Source organism: Myotis lucifugus, unplaced genomic scaffold (genome assembly GCF_000147115.1).
Source record: "Myotis lucifugus unplaced genomic scaffold, Myoluc2.0 scaffold_4, whole genome shotgun sequence".
NCBI lineage: Eukaryota > Metazoa > Chordata > Mammalia > Chiroptera > Vespertilionidae > Myotis > Myotis lucifugus.
Genome location: NW_005871052.1, coordinates 3,011,044 through 3,026,578, shown reverse-complemented (window position 1 = coordinate 3,026,578; position 15,535 = coordinate 3,011,044). Strand labels below are relative to the sequence as shown.

At 39.4% G+C, this 15,535-nt stretch overlaps 1 protein-coding gene across 1 annotated transcript in view; it reads left to right on the top strand.

The window, feature by feature from the left end:
• CYLC1 (cylicin 1) overlaps nt 1-11,266 on the top strand; it is an 83,932-nt gene extending 72,666 nt beyond the window's left edge. The window contains exons 2-5 of the mRNA XM_023764851.1: nt 3,470-3,510; nt 5,793-5,911; nt 7,287-8,744; nt 11,060-11,266. Of these exons, the coding sequence (XP_023620619.1) occupies nt 3,470-3,510; nt 5,793-5,911; nt 7,287-8,744; nt 11,060-11,266 (1,825 nt within the window). The remainder of the gene's footprint in view (nt 1-3,469; nt 3,511-5,792; nt 5,912-7,286; nt 8,745-11,059) is intronic.
• Nucleotides 11,267-15,535: the final 4,269 nt, after the last annotated feature.

The following is a 15,535-nucleotide window of genomic DNA, read 5'->3' as shown; positions in this document are numbered from 1 at the left end:
GGGTTGGCAGAGGAGGACAGTTGGGGGCAATTGAGCTGGTAGGGGACCAGTTAGGCATCAATCACTTTGGCAATGGAGCGGTTAGGGGGGTGATCAGGCTGCCAGGCAAATGTGGGTTAGGGGCAATCAGGTAGGGTGAGTGGTTAGTAGCCAGAGTCCCAGATTGTGAGAGAGATGTCTGATGCCGGGATGCTGGCTCCTAACCACTCATTTGCCTGCCTGCCTGGTTGCACCTCACTGCCACCCCTGCCAGCCTAATCACCCCTAACCACCTCTGCCTGCTGGCCTGATCACACCTCACTGCCTCCCCCGCCTGCCTGGTCACTCCCAACTGCCCCCCCACCCCGGTCTGGTCACTCCAAACAACAACCCCCACCAGCCTAGTTGTGCCTCACTGCACCCCTGCCAGCCTGGTCACCCCACTCAGCTTGCTGTTCAGTTATTTGTTTGTCCCTCACTGCCCCCCTGCTGGCCTGCTTGCCTCACACAGCCCACTGTTCGGTCATCTATCCAATTGTTTCGTCAGTGACAGCCCCTGGCTTTTTATATATTAGGACTAGAGGCCCGGTGCACAAAAATTTGTGCACTCGGGGGGAGGGGGGTCCCTCAGCCCGGCCTGTGCCCTCTCCCAGTCTGCGACCCCTTGGGGATGATCACCTGCTGGCTTAGGCCCGCTCCCAGGGGGATTGGGCATAAGCTGGCAATCAGACATCCCTCTGGCAGCCCAGCAGCCATTGGGGGATGTCCACTTGTCAGCAGGGAGCAGGCTTAAACTGCAGTCAGACATCCTTAGCACTGCTGAGGAGGCAGGAGAAGCTCCCACCACCACCACTGTACTGGCAGCCATCAGCCTGGCTTGTGGCTGAGCAGAGCTCCTCCCATGTGAGAGCGCCCTGACCACCAGAGGGCAGCTCCTGCATTGAGCATCTGCCCCTTGGTGGTCAGTGTGTGTCATAGTGACCAGTCATTCCCATTCCTTCTGCTGTTAGGGTCAGTTTGCTTATTACCCTGTTATTATATAGGGTAGAGGCCTGGTGCACGGGTGGGGACCGGCTGGTTTAGCCTGAAGGGTGTCCCGGATCAGGGTGGGGGTCCTGCTTGGGTGCCTGGCCAGTCTGGGTGAGGGGCTAAGGGCCATTTTCAGGCTGGCGGGTGACTGAAGCTCCCAACCTCTCCTTTTTTTCTTTTTTTCTTTTATTCTGGGATTTATTTACCTTTGGCTGTCACTGGAACTGAGAGCCGGCTTTAGCTCTGAGGCTCGGCTCCAGCTCTGAGACCTCGGCTGCTGAAAGCAGGTATCTGGGTTTGTTTGGCTTCTATAATTGAAACTCTGTTGCAGCTCCAGCTCCGAGGCCGGCTGGCTGAAAGCAGGTTTCTGGGGTTTGCTTAGCTTCTATAATTGCAACATTGTTTCTTATAGTGCAGCTCAGAGCTGGGCCACGCAGGAGGGGAACCTTGGCTTCCTCCATCACTGGAGCAAGCAAGCCTCCTGTTCGCTTCAGCTGCCTGGCTGCCGGCCGCCATCTTGGTTGGCAGTTAATTTGCATATCTTGCTGATTAGCCAATGGGAAGGGTAGCGAAGTTACGGTTAATTACCATGTTTATTATTATATAGGAGATATATATATATTCTGCTGTGGAAAAAGTCCTAAATTGACATTTTTTTTCTTTTATAGCTTTAAAAATATTATTCCATTATCTTCTGGCATCTATCACTCATTTTCTTCCTTATGTCAAGATATAGTTTGGGGTCATGTACCAAAAATATTCACAGAATAATTTATAAAATGTAAAAAGCTAATATGTTTTAAAGAAAGAAAACTATTTGGAGGTTTAATCACATTTGATCTAATTACCTGATGCAAAGTCCACATCTATGTAAAACAATCATGCCATAAAATATGGCAAAATCATCCCTTTTCTCTCTCTTCCTTGATTATTTTTTCTAGTGTTCTCCAAATTGAGGTACATGTGAAATTAATCCATTGAAGTGTGTAAATAAAATACTATAATTTCAATTTATATGTTTTATTTCATCTTTAAAATTTGTCTATCTTAATGTATGATTTATATAAACTATATTATTATAGTAGAATATAAATTATACATGAATTTTACTCAAAAGAAAGTGTTGTAAACACTACTTTACACTGTAGAAAGTAAGTGAAAAATCAATGTCAGTGCAATGTCTTTTTCCAAGAATATGAAAGCATTGATTAGTTAGCATGCGAGACTTCCAAACTTAAATTCCCAGGATCACAGGCTACAATATCTTCTAGCTACACTATTGAATTAAAGTGATTTAACACAGACTAGTAGATCTTTGAACATTCATAAATCTATGAAGCTTTTTTCCCCCAAGACCATTTAGAGCTGTGATTCTTAACCAGAACTGAGTATCCAAATTAACAGAGGAAAAATGTAAATGCACACTTGATTAAGCACACCCAGAGATTCTGCTTCATGAATACAGTAGGTCTCAAGAATGTTTACATTTTGAAAATTTCTAAGTTAATTCTGACATCAACCTTCAGTTGAGAACAACTGGACTGCATATGTTAATTACTCAGTGTCTCCAAAATCTTTCCTAAGTAAGTCAGTAGTTATTTAATGATGAGTATAGACCAGGCTTTGTACTGGAGACTATAGCTTTACTTAGGAAATGAAAATATGTTTGACTCAAACATAAATACGTTTGACTAATTTTGCTTCTCTTTTGTTTACTAATTTGATGGTTTAGAAAAGTAAATTTATAAAGCTCGGGAGCATACATGTATATAAAAATAATATCAGATTAAGGAATGTCCGCAACTCACTATCCTTGCTAACTAATAAAAAGTATTATTTTTAAAATAAATATTATAATGTATATCCTCAGTAGACAACATAATTATTACCAGATCAAATTGGCACTTTCCAAATGGAACACATCATGGATCAACTTCTTCTGTGTGTAAGAACAATTCAAAATACAGATAAACTGTTACATATGCCACTATCACACATCATTAGTGGTTTGATTTTATGTAAGTACCGAGAAAAGTACAAAATGAAGATTTTTTTCAAAACTTATTTAGTGAATGTAGAAAATATGTGGGTTTCTTAACATTTTAGACTTTTTCACTGAAAAATTGGACATATAATGGTTGGATTTACTGTTCTATGTAATTAAATAAAATATTTTATATATTTTAGAATATGTGAAATTAATGTTTTTATTTATCTTTTGTTCCATTATTTTTGTTGAAGTTTCTGGTAAAAATATACTTTTATTCATATATAACTTGATTTAGAAGAAAAATGTGATATGAATTTTAACTATACATTTTTAGATAATAGAAATCAGATAATTCATAAAATTTTTGTTTTATTATTGAGAGCTTATTAATAATTACTAATTAATAGTAATTAGTACTATTATTATTATCCATAGTACAAATTCAATTAAAGCATTTTCTTTTTTTAACAGACAAAAAGTAAACATCAAAGCCTATGATAATTCCATGCCAAGTAAGAAATTTTAGTCTTTGGAGTTCAATATATTTTAGATTATATTTGAAAATAAATTTATGGATAAATTACTAGCATCTTCCATTCAATATGATAAAGTATAAAATGTCTTGAATTTTTGTTAAAATTTAGGAAAATCATATGTGTGAATGTGTATGTCCATGCTGGTATTGTGTATATGTGTAAAATATTTCAGGCCTTGATGTGAGTTTGTACACATTATTTTAAAATATAATATTTAATATGCTCTTCTTCATTATAAAAAAACAAACTTAGTTTCATAAGGCTCCATTGTGTTTAAAATTCATTATAACAAAATGAAAAATAGAAAAGGAAAATACAGTTAGAAAAGTGAAAGTGGATGATCCATTTGTTATACAAATACAACTTTAGGTAAGTTCTTCTTAGTAAACTGAGCTTAAATCTATCTTCATTTGTACAATGTTTACCCATTTGTTCTAGTTCTTCCTTCAAGAAATGCATAAAATAAGTCTCTAACTTTGTTATTAAGAGAATAGACAATGGACCCAAAATATCTGTTTGAATTTTAAATCTTATACGCTATGATTTTGATCAAATAATTTAAACTCCCTCAGTGCTTTATTTTTCTACATCCGTAAAACAGAGGCAATAATAAATTATGCTCGAGGCCTGGTGCACAAAAATTTGTGCACTCGGGAGGGTCTCTCAGCCCGGCCTGTGCCCTCTCGCAGTCTGGGACTCCTTGGGGAATGACCACCTGCTGGCTTAGGCCCACTCCCTAGGGGATCAGGCCTAAGATGGCAGTCAGACATCCCTCTGGCAGCAAGGGAGCCCTCAGGGGATGTCCACTTGCCAGCGGGGAGCAGGCCTAAGCTGCAGTCGGATATCCTTAGCGCTGCCGATGAGGCAGGAGAGGCTCCCATCACCACTGCTGTACTGGCAGCCATCAGCCTGGCTTGTGGCTGAGCAGAGCTCCCCCTGTGGGAGGGCACTGACCATCAGGGGGCAGCTCCTGCATTGAGTATCTGCCCCCTGGTGGTCAGTGTGTGTCATAGTGATCAGTCATTCCCAGTCATTCTGCTGTTAGGGTCAATTTGCATATTGCCCTTTTATTATATAGGATTATCTAATACAAAGTGTTGTTTGAGGATTAAATGAGGCAATCTGTATAAAGTGCTTAAAACACTGTCTGATACATAGTAAGCACTATTTTAAGTTAGCAGTACAACTATTCCATAAATGCTTTATTCTTCTTCTATATAACATCTCCTTAAATATTTAAAAATAGAGAGCACAGTGTCCCCAGCTTTAAAACTGTCCTTAGTTACCTTACCAGTGCTTCTTTTCGCAGAGCTACCCCATAATGTGATCCTCCTGATCACTCTATTCAGGAAATACCCCAAAATGTGTATATGTTCCTTTAATAACTTGAATTAAATTTATTTGGGCAATAATAGTTAATAAAATTATATAGGTTTCAAGTACACAATTCTATAATACATATTCTCTATATTACATTGTGTATTCACCACACAATGTCAAATCTCCTTTTTTGAAAATAGAGTTCACAGAACTGAATGGAGTATTTTGGTCTGTTGCCCTAATTTTTGTGTCTTGGAATAACACTGAGGTCAGAGGAGTGCTGAAATAAACAATTAGATTTAATCAATTGAGATTTTTACTATTTACTTTATGTTCAGCCTTGTGCTAGCTATTGTGGGAACTATACAAGTAGTCATATTGTCTGAAACTTAACCAAAAGGACACAAAAGAAGTAAACCAAAATAGAGACTATTATGAAGATGTTTGAAAATAGTGAATCTTCCTCTATTTTCCATTCCTACTGTTGTACCATTTTAACTATTATTATTTAAATATTTATCTGTAAAATGGGTTTAATCTAGAAAATTAAATTATATGTGGTGATGGAAGAAGATTTGAGGATTAAATGATGTGGTGGGCACACAATGCAATATACAGATGATGTATCATAAAATTGTACACTTGAAAACTATATAATCTTATTAACCATTGTCACCCCAATAAATTTAATTATTTTTTAGATTACAAATGCCATTTTTAAACATAGTTATTGCACATAGGGACATAATATTTTATGGAAAAATCTCATTGAAGTCCCTAATTGATATTCAAAGAAACTACAAACTCCATAAATAAAAAGGATATTTTTAGTTATAACTTAGTTTAATTTAAACAATATAGTTCTTACTCATGAATATCTGTGTTTATGAAAGTATGCCTGCTAATTGTAAATTATTTATTGCCTTCTCTTATGTTAGTCAGAGAATCAAGCAGAAAATTATGGAATCAAGAATGCTCCACTTTAACATTTCCCAAACCACCTCAGCCAGGTAGAAAAAAGAGATCAAGACCTTCAGAATTACAAATCACAGTTCCTGTAAGTACTTAAAAGGGTATTTTAAAACTAAATCTAAGATAATACATTATTTAAATATAGATAAACATATGTAATTTGAAGTTTACTAACTATTGGTGGTAGATAATTTAAAATGTATAATTCTCCATAAATCAGGTCGCCCTCATCTGTTTCAGATCAAACTTTTATTTATATATGGCTCTCCATTTCAACAGCATTCTATAGCTAAAGAAACAGGCAAACTAGATAATCAAATGTTGCAAATGGTGGGATATCTCAGAAAATTTTTACCAGCTGCAAAAACAAAAATTTTGAAACTTAGAACAGGAGCTGCTCTCTTGATGAGGTTTCAGAGCCTCTCCCTTTACCTTAATCTGGCTCTAAAGATACTAGATACTGGGAGGATCAAGTTGTTTACTGCTTTTATAAAGTGGAGTTATCAGCAGCCATAAGAAGGACTAGTTAGTTCTCAGAGGTCAATCCATGCGGCTATCAAAATATGTTTTAAAAACATATCCAAAAAGCAGCATTACATTCAACATATTTATTCAAGAGCTATTCATTACATCTGCCGTGATTTAAGTGTATGCTTTTCTTTATCGTCTTCCTTTAATTACTTATGACCAGTTCATTGACTGGTGATGACTCTACTGAATAGTTGAAAGAATGTAAGAAGTAAATGTAAAATTAATCTATGAATCCACTATGACAAATGTTGGGTGGGAGGTAAAAAAACTACACTACTGCTACACAAATTAATGTGAATCAAACATTTGTTTTATTCTATGTCTTTGCTTTGACAATACTTCACAGCAGGGCTCATAGGCTTTTAAGTTGATCAGAGACCTTGAAAGCAGGAGTAGAAATGATGCTTAGCCTGAAGCCTACAGCTATCACAAGAATTGGCATGGCAATCTTGATGGGCATAAACTTATTTATTAACTAACTTGAGGGAAAAAGGTACACAACATGTTCCAAAAGGTATCTCCCATATTGGGGTCCAAAATGAACCCACTATCAATTGTAAATACAGGCCCTGAAATATCATGGATCATTGTTGGTCTGCTTCAATCCCAACATAAATCAATATATGAATAACATTTCTCCTAAAGTAATTTTATTTGCAAAGTAGTGTTAGCTCATATAAACACATATAGGACATTGAAAAAAACACACACCAAAAATAAGTTTTAAATGGATGGTTAATAAGAAGCCAGACTTATTTTCAATTTTAATATATAATTGTTTTTTATTTCATGAAAAATTTTAAATGAAATTTATTGGGCTGACATTGGTTAATAAAAGTATATAGGTTTCAAGTATATAATTCTATGATACATTATCTGTATATTGCACTGTCAAAAATTCTTGTTGTTATTCTAACCAATCTTTTTAGAGATATAATAAAAGAAAATTAGAGGAAGTCCATAAGCCAGCTCATATATGGATGTGGCATTTTTTAAGAAAAAATTTCCAAAGGCCATCTAATTACTTCACTCTCAGGAAACAGGCTCCATTTAGGCATCCCTGCACTCTTAAAGCCCATCCTGAAAAATTGGAAGATGACAATAAAAAAACATTTAAGAGAGATTCCAAGAAAAATACTCGCCCACATGAGACAATTATAGAATCCAAGAAAACAGGAAATGATAAAAAATCTAAAATAGGAGACAAAGAAGATAAAACTCCATCAAAATCATCACATGAAAGTGAACTATCTAAGAAGTCAAAGTACAAATCTGGAACAAATCCAAAATCCAAAGATTCTCAGACAGTCTTAATGATGCATCCAAAAAACAGTAGAGCTCTCAAAAATTCCAAGGATACAGATATTGAACCCATATGTACAAAAAAGGGTTCTAAGAGCTCAAAGAACAATTCTAATGCCAAATCTGAGGCTTGCTCAAAAAATAATTCCAATATGGATTTAATGCTATATTTACAGAAGTCTGGCACTGAATCTATGGAATTTGATATGTGGTTAAAGAATTACTCACAGAATAATTCAAAGAAGTCTTCAAAGAAGGAAGCAAAAAGCTCCGATGCTGAATCTTCAGATTCAAAAGGTTCAAAGAAGGATAAAAAAAGTGCAAAGAAAAGCAAGAAGAAGAATGCAAAGGACACAGAGTCTACTGATGCGGAATCTGGGTCTGAATTGGAGTCAAAAAAAAGTAAGGAAGAGTCAAAGAAAAGTAAGAAAGCTTCAAAGAAAGATAAGAAAAAGGATAGCAAGAAAGAAGCATTGTCAACTGACAATTATCCTGAATCTGAAAGGGTTTTAATAAAGGTTGAAAAAGTTGAAAAAATTAATAAGAAAGGGTCAAATAAAAGTGACAAAAAGAAGTCTTCAGTGAAGGTTGAAGAGTCTACTGGAACTGAATCTGATTTGGAATCAAAAAAGGATAAGAAAGATGCAAAGAAAGCTAAGAGAACTTCAAAGAAAGATCCCAAGAGAAAGGATACAGTGAAAAACGTAGAATATACTGGTGCTGAATCTAATGTGCCTCTTAAGAAAGACACAAAAAAGCCTGGAATAAGCAAAAGTTCAGATGCTGAATCTGAAGAGTCAATGTATAAAGCTGGGGCTAAAAAAAAAGAAGTTGATGAATCAGATGCAACATCTACAGAATCAAAGAAGGAAGCACTGGAAACAAAAAGAAGTGTTAAAATGTCACCCAAAAAGACCACGTTTAAAGGAAGAGGAACAAGCACAGTTACAGGTAGAATTCCTCCATCAAGAGAAAGTTCACTACCATCTTTTTGTGAGCCTTTCCAACTATCACCACCTAAGATCAAACGTCTTTGTCAGTGCAAGATGGATCCTCCACAACCAAAACCAAGATATGCTCCTTTGGTATGTTTACTCATTTTATTTTAGAGACATATATTATAAATGAAAGGTATTTTAAAGATTTGAATTCCTATTTTCTCTAAAGAATAGTCTTCTTTTACTAGAATATTGACAAGTTTAGGGCTCTCAGGTAAGAAAGACAAAGAATACTTCAAAAACATTAAAAATAGTTGCAAAACCAATGTCAAAAGTTAAGAATAATAAATAGACTGGAGCATAGAGCATTTGTTTGTGATTTGAAAAAAACACTTAAAATTAATTGTAAGGGGAGTCACATTGTAAAAGTAATTAACTGGTCTATACTTAAGAAAAAACAAAAATGAAAGTTGACTAAAACTTGTACAGAGGCAGATTTGAGTAAGATATAAATACATTTTCTAGGAAATTGCTGAATATAGTAAAAAACATAACCAATAGCGAGACAAAGCTTGTTGGAACTAAAACATACCAGAATTCAGATAGGCAAAATATTACTTATTTAATCCATAGCTGAACTAAACTTCTTCATGAGACATTATTCTTACCGATGATCAGAAAAAAAAGTTAACTTGCAAGAAGTACTTCGATCTCCTCTGGTTTATAAATGTTTCTTTCAAGTTAGCTCAGTCTCTTGGGATAAATATTCCATAAATTAAAATTTTCCATTTCTGCCCACCTCTTTCATCCTCCTTCACCCAAAATCTGGCTGTAAGGGGAAGCTTAAGTAGACATCTCTCTTTGGTTAGAGCTGCTTCTGAATCCCATATTGTCCTCCCTTTATAGTTTTCTCTGGTCATTGGTTGAGGTGTAGCACATATACATGGTTACAGTGTATCAGCCTGTGTTTCTCTGCTTTCTCACACAGTGTTTTTTGGGTTTTTTTTTTTTTTTCAGTATGATATGGCTAAATCTGCTAAAATGAGAGAATCTGTAGATGTGGATGGGTCTTGACCTTGAGCTTCTAATTTTAATTTTCTCCTCCCCTTTCTCTACTTCTTCACTGTCCTAGTCTTCTTTTTCTTCCTTCTCAAAGGCCTTCAATTTCCTCTTCTAATCATGGTGGAATTTCCATTTGCTTTTCATACATTATTTTGGAATTTATACATTTATTTTATTTCTTTCAGAAAGTGTGGAATTTTAGGTCCATTTTGTCCTACTGGATTCAAAAAGTCAGCTTTGAGACTGGAAGCTGAAATAATAATGCCCTTGTTTAGAGGTCAATCGTAGAGGTTGAATCAACGGGTGGGTAGTTAAAATGAATATATATTGGGACTACAAGAATATATATTGCTGGATAATTTTAAGGTAAATGGAAAAAAAGTAACCTCAAATAGCTGTATTATTTTCCACAAGCAGATATTATAAAAAATGAGTAAAAGTAAGGAAACAAGTTGGTGCCAAAGATAAGTTTTATTTATGGAAAACAACTTCAGGATACATTCTGGGCTTGTATCCATTCACCACCAAATGTCTTTAAAAACTTCCATATGCTTAGCTACCATCTAGTCAGACTTTTCCATCCTTACCACTTTTCAAGTTTGTCAAATATCTTCTTGGGACCACATCAACTGGTCTCTCCTCTCTCCTCATCCTTTTTTATTGTTGACAGTATTAGAGATGCCCTTCTTTCCCCCTTTACCCACCTCCACCCAACCCCTGCCCTACCCCAGGCCATCACCACATCTTATTCTATAATCTAATAGCATTTATGCTTGTCTCTCCCTTTTTATAAAGCACTTACTTTACTTGACTCCATGCTCTCCTGTTTTTCTTCCTGCTTATTTATAGCTTTTCACTATCTTTATTGTATTCTCCTCTACCTAACATTTAATGAGGGAATTACCTAACACTTAGTCCTGATTTTCTATATCTACAATCCTTCCTTGGTGAGTTTATTAAATGCAATGATTCCATATACCATCTGTCTACTCATGAGGAGTACAAAATTATTACATGTAGCTCCGATCTTCCCATTGAGTTTGAAATTCTTATATCTAACTGTTGTGACAGAATGCATGGGAGAATGATCAGCCAACACTCTGAGGGAGGAAAGTTTAACCTTTATTTCACAGATCTGCTAGTCCAGAGAAATTCCAGATCCAAAGCCTGAACTGAACTGGTGGGGAGGCTCTGACCTATATATCTCCTCCTGTGGTGGGCCCCTGAGGGTCCCCGCAATTCTGCCCAAGTTAGCTGTGGCAGGGCCCTGAGGTTAAGACTCTGCAACTCTGCCCAAGTCAGTCAGAGTGGGGAAGTAAGACTACAGTTTTAATCAGATACTGAACTAGGTTGCAAGCCCCCCCCATTTTCCTTTTCATTCCCCCCTCTTGTTCCACAAGCTATTCCTAGCCTTGGGGATTACAAAAGATTCAGGAATTGGGGATAAGGTCAACGACCACTCTAGCTACTTTCTGCTGAAGGGGGGTGATGAAAAAGGGGGTTCAGTATCCCGAGTATTCACCATCTTCCCCAAGGGATTCGTCGGAGTAGCAAGGACAGAGTTCTCCTCCCTGTACCAGTCTGAGGTTCTGGCAACACTTGTATGAAGACAGAATAAAACTGTTAGAAAAAAACCCCACAATAATTATCCAGATAGGAAGGGATAAGAAGATTCAGGTCGGTCAGCTGAATCCACCGTCTTGAAGATGATCTGCAGGGGGTGGTTCAGGTCAGAGGTCCCCTTCCACTCTGGATGCTGATTGTCTAGCTGGTGGGCTGCTTTTACCTGGGAGTGGTGGATCCAGGTGTTTAGTCCTGCAACTTTGAGAGCTGAGAGGGTGGTTAGTATTAACTGGATAAGGTCCCTTCCAGGTTGGCTTAAGGGGTTCCTTTTTCCAATCTTTTACCCAAACCTGGTCCCAAGGCTTGTGAGGGTACACAGCTGTTCCTAGAGAGATGGGCAATCGATCAGTAACCCATCTGTGGACTTCAAGGATAGTTTTCCAAAATCCTTGTAGCTGTTTCTGAATTTCTAAGTTCCTTATTTTCCCCAAATCTCCCTTTGGCTGGATTAAGGGAGGGGGTCTGCCATATGGAATTTGAAATGGAAAGAACCCTATCCTGGCTCTTGGGGCACAGTGCACCCATAGGAGCACAAGTGGTAAGATATCTGTCCAGGATAAGTTCGTCTCCTGGCATAGCTTAGCCATAGCCTGCAAGAGTCCGGTTCATGTGTTTCACTTTCCTTGAACTCTGGGGCCTGTAGGCTGTATGTAAATTCTACTTAATTCCTAAGGCCTTAGCTACCTGCTATACTGCCTCAGATATAAAGGCTGGGCCATTATCTGACCCTATGGTTAATGGCATTTTATACTGCGGAATTATGTCCTTAGTGACTTCTTTCACCTTCTCCATGTGGATAGGATATGCCTCAATCCAGCCTGAAAAGGTACAAACAAAAACTAAAAGATATTTATTTCCTCTACTAGGCCCTATTTCTGTAATGTCTACCTCTAGATCTTCAAAGGGAGCCTGCCCACAGCACTGAATTCCTATCAGTCCTACAGGACCCTGCCTTGCATTGTTCTGTGCACAGAGGAGGCAGCCCTGAGAGACTGAGGCACATCAGGAGGGGGAGACAGGCAATTAGATAGTATCTGCTTAAGATTCTAGAGCCGTCTTCCCTAAATGACTAAGTTCATGCTGCTGGAGGACTACTCTATGAGCTAACTGTTCTGGAATATAGACCCTATGATCTGGGAATATCCACCAACCTTCCTTAATTCTTTTACCCCCTTCTTTTTGGGCCATTTTTCTTCTTGAGGGGTGTATTTCAGAGGTTCAGGTAATTCAGGAACCAGCATGATCCGTGATGGCACTGCCCACTCCTTAGCAGCTAGCCTTGCCACTGTGTCTGTATGACGGTTCCCTTCTGACACTGAGTCTTTTCCTTTTTGGTGTCCTCTACAATGGATGACTGCTACTTCCTTCGGGTCCCAGACTACTTCTAGTAACTTCAAGATCTCATTCTGCTTTGTTATTCCTTTTCCTCCGGCCATCAGGAGCCCCCTTTCCTTGTATATGGCCCCATGGATATGCAGGGTAATGAAGGCATAGCACAAGTCAGTGTAGATGTTGGCGCACTTATCCTCACTGAGATTTAAGGCTCTGACTAGGGCCCAAAGTTCTGCCCTCTGCACTGACTATCCTTCAGGCAGGGTCTGTGCCTCTATTATCTCAAAGTTTGATACCACTGAATACCCGGCTCATCTTTTTCCTTCATCTAGGAAGCTTCTGCGGTCGGTGAATAATACTAAGTCTGGATTCTGTAGAGGCCTATCTGTTAGATCTGGCTGGCTGGAGTAAACCTCCTCTAGGACTTCTAGACAATCATGCTCAGAGATTGTGTCCCTCTGTGATGGGTAGGAAAGTGGCAGGATTAAGAGTTCTTACTGCCTCTAATCTTATTCGTGGATTTTCACATAGGAGCCCTTGGTATTGAGTCATCCCAGCATGAGTCAGCCAATGTTGCCTCTTAGCTTCCATTAGGGTGACAACAGCATGAAGCACTTTAACATTTAAGTTCTGTCCCAGAATGAGCTTGTCTGCCTCTTTTACTAATAAGGCCGTGGCTGCAAGGGCCCTGAGGCATGGGGGCCACCCAGAGGCAACCGGGTCAATCTGTTTGGAGAGGTAGGCTACTGGCCTCTGCCAAGGTCCCAACTCCTGAGTCAGAACTCCTAGGGCTACCCTGTTGTTTTCGTGAATGAAAAGTTTGAAGTCCCATGTCATATCTGGGAGCCCTAGGGCTGCACCTTGGTGAGCTTTGTCTTTATGGTCGCGAAGGCTTTTTCCTGTTCAGGACCCCAGTTAATGGGTGCCTTTTCCTCTCCTTTTAAGGCTTCATAGAGGGGCTTAGCTAGATCTGAGAATCCTGGGATCCAAATTTGACAGAACTCTGCTGCCCCTAGGAATTCCTGAATCTGTTGCCGGGTGCTGGGGACTGGTATGGCACATACTGCCTGTTTTCTTTCAGTCCCTAGTCTTCATTTCCCTTGGGTAATTCAGAAATCCCTCTGACAGATTTGAGCCTTCCTTTTGGACAGCCAGTAACCTGTTTTAGTTAAGAATATTAGAAGGGTTCATGTTTCTTCCCAACACTGAGTTCACATGGAGCTAGCCAGTAGGAGGTCATCTACATATTTGAGTAGAACACACCCCATGTCCTCTTCTGGAAATTTGGACAAATCTGCTGCTAATTCTCCACTAAAAAAGTTGGGGAGTTCTTGAACTCTTATGGCAGTCTGGTCCAGGTGAACTGTTCCTTAGCCCCTATGGTTGGTTTTCCCACTCGAAGGCAAACAGGGGCTGAATGGAGGGTGCCAGGTGAAGGCAGAAAAAGTCATATTTTAGATCTAGACATGTAAACCTTTCCACTTCTGATGGAATGAGTCTCAGGAGGCTGTATGGATTTGGCAGCACTGAATGCGGGGTTATAACAGCCTCATTAATAGCCCACAGGTCTTGTACTGGGCGGTAATCATTGGTCCCAGGCTTCTTGACAGTAAGAGAGGGGTGTGCCATGGAGACTGACACCGCTTAAGAAGTCCCCATTGAAGCAGTCATTCTAGATGGCCCTAGATACCTAGGCATATATTCCTTGGAATTGGATACTGGCAAAGTTTTACAGGCTGTGCTCCAGACTTCAAGTCAATTAGCACTGGAGCATGGTTCTTAGCCAGACCCAGGGGTTTTTCTTCTGCCCAGACCAGCAGGAATTCCTTCTCTAGTTCAGGCTTTAATGGGAAGTCCTTTTACTGGGAGGTATAAAGTCTCCATTTCTCCTCCCTGGGCACCCCTATGGACAGGATCATTGGATAGGTCTCCTCACCTAAGCGTAGTTGTGCTGAGCCATCTGGGGCAAAGGTGATTTTTGCTCCCATTTTGGCTAAAAGGTCTCTGCCCACTAGAGAGACTGGACAATCTGGAAAGTACAGGAATTCATGAACCACCTGGTGGCTGCCTAACTGACATTGGTGAGGGTGCTAGAATGGTCTTCAGGTGTGGTCCCCAGTAGCTCTGATAATGGTGACTTCCTGTCCTGAGAGGGGAGCTACTATCTGAGTAACTACCAAGTCATCTGCCCTTGTATCAACCATAAAGTTCACAGTCTGCCCCCCAATTTTCATTTTGACCATGGGCTCATGGGGGCCCAGTTGGAAGGATCTCCGTCTGTCCTAGTTGAAGTTGCTTCTACCAGTCCAATTAGGTCTGCCTCAGGTGGCTCTGGCTGATATCGACTGAGTGGTTTGGATGGCCTTGCCTGCTTCTTCTGGCAGCTCAGAAACTCATTCTTCCAGTGTCATAATTCTTTACAATAGGCACACTGGTCCCATTTAAGATCCATCCTCCCTTTTCCTGACTTGGCTCCTTGCTGTCTCCCTTTCCTGTGCTGGGAGCTAGCTTCTATAACAGCCACAGCAATCAGAGTCACTTTCCTTTTTAGTTTATCCTCAGCCTCCTTTTTAGCTGCATTGTCCTGATTAATGAAAACCTTGTTTGCTATTTCTAGTAGCTCAGTTGCATTCTTTCCCACAAAACCTTCAAGCTTCTGTAGCTTTCTCCTTATGTCTGGCTGAGCCTGACTAACTGAGGCTGCATTGTCCATAGTTTGATTCTCTGAGGCCTCTGGGTCAAAGGGAGTGTAAACTTCACAGAGTCTCTCATAAAAGGCTGCTGGACTTTCATCAGGCCTCTGGAAAACCTCGGAGGTCTTGGCCATATTAGTGGGCTTCTTGGCCTCAGCTCAGAGCCCCTGGAGGAAGGCCAGGCAATATCTCTCTAATATGGCCCTCTTGTCTTCTGAATTCAGGTTC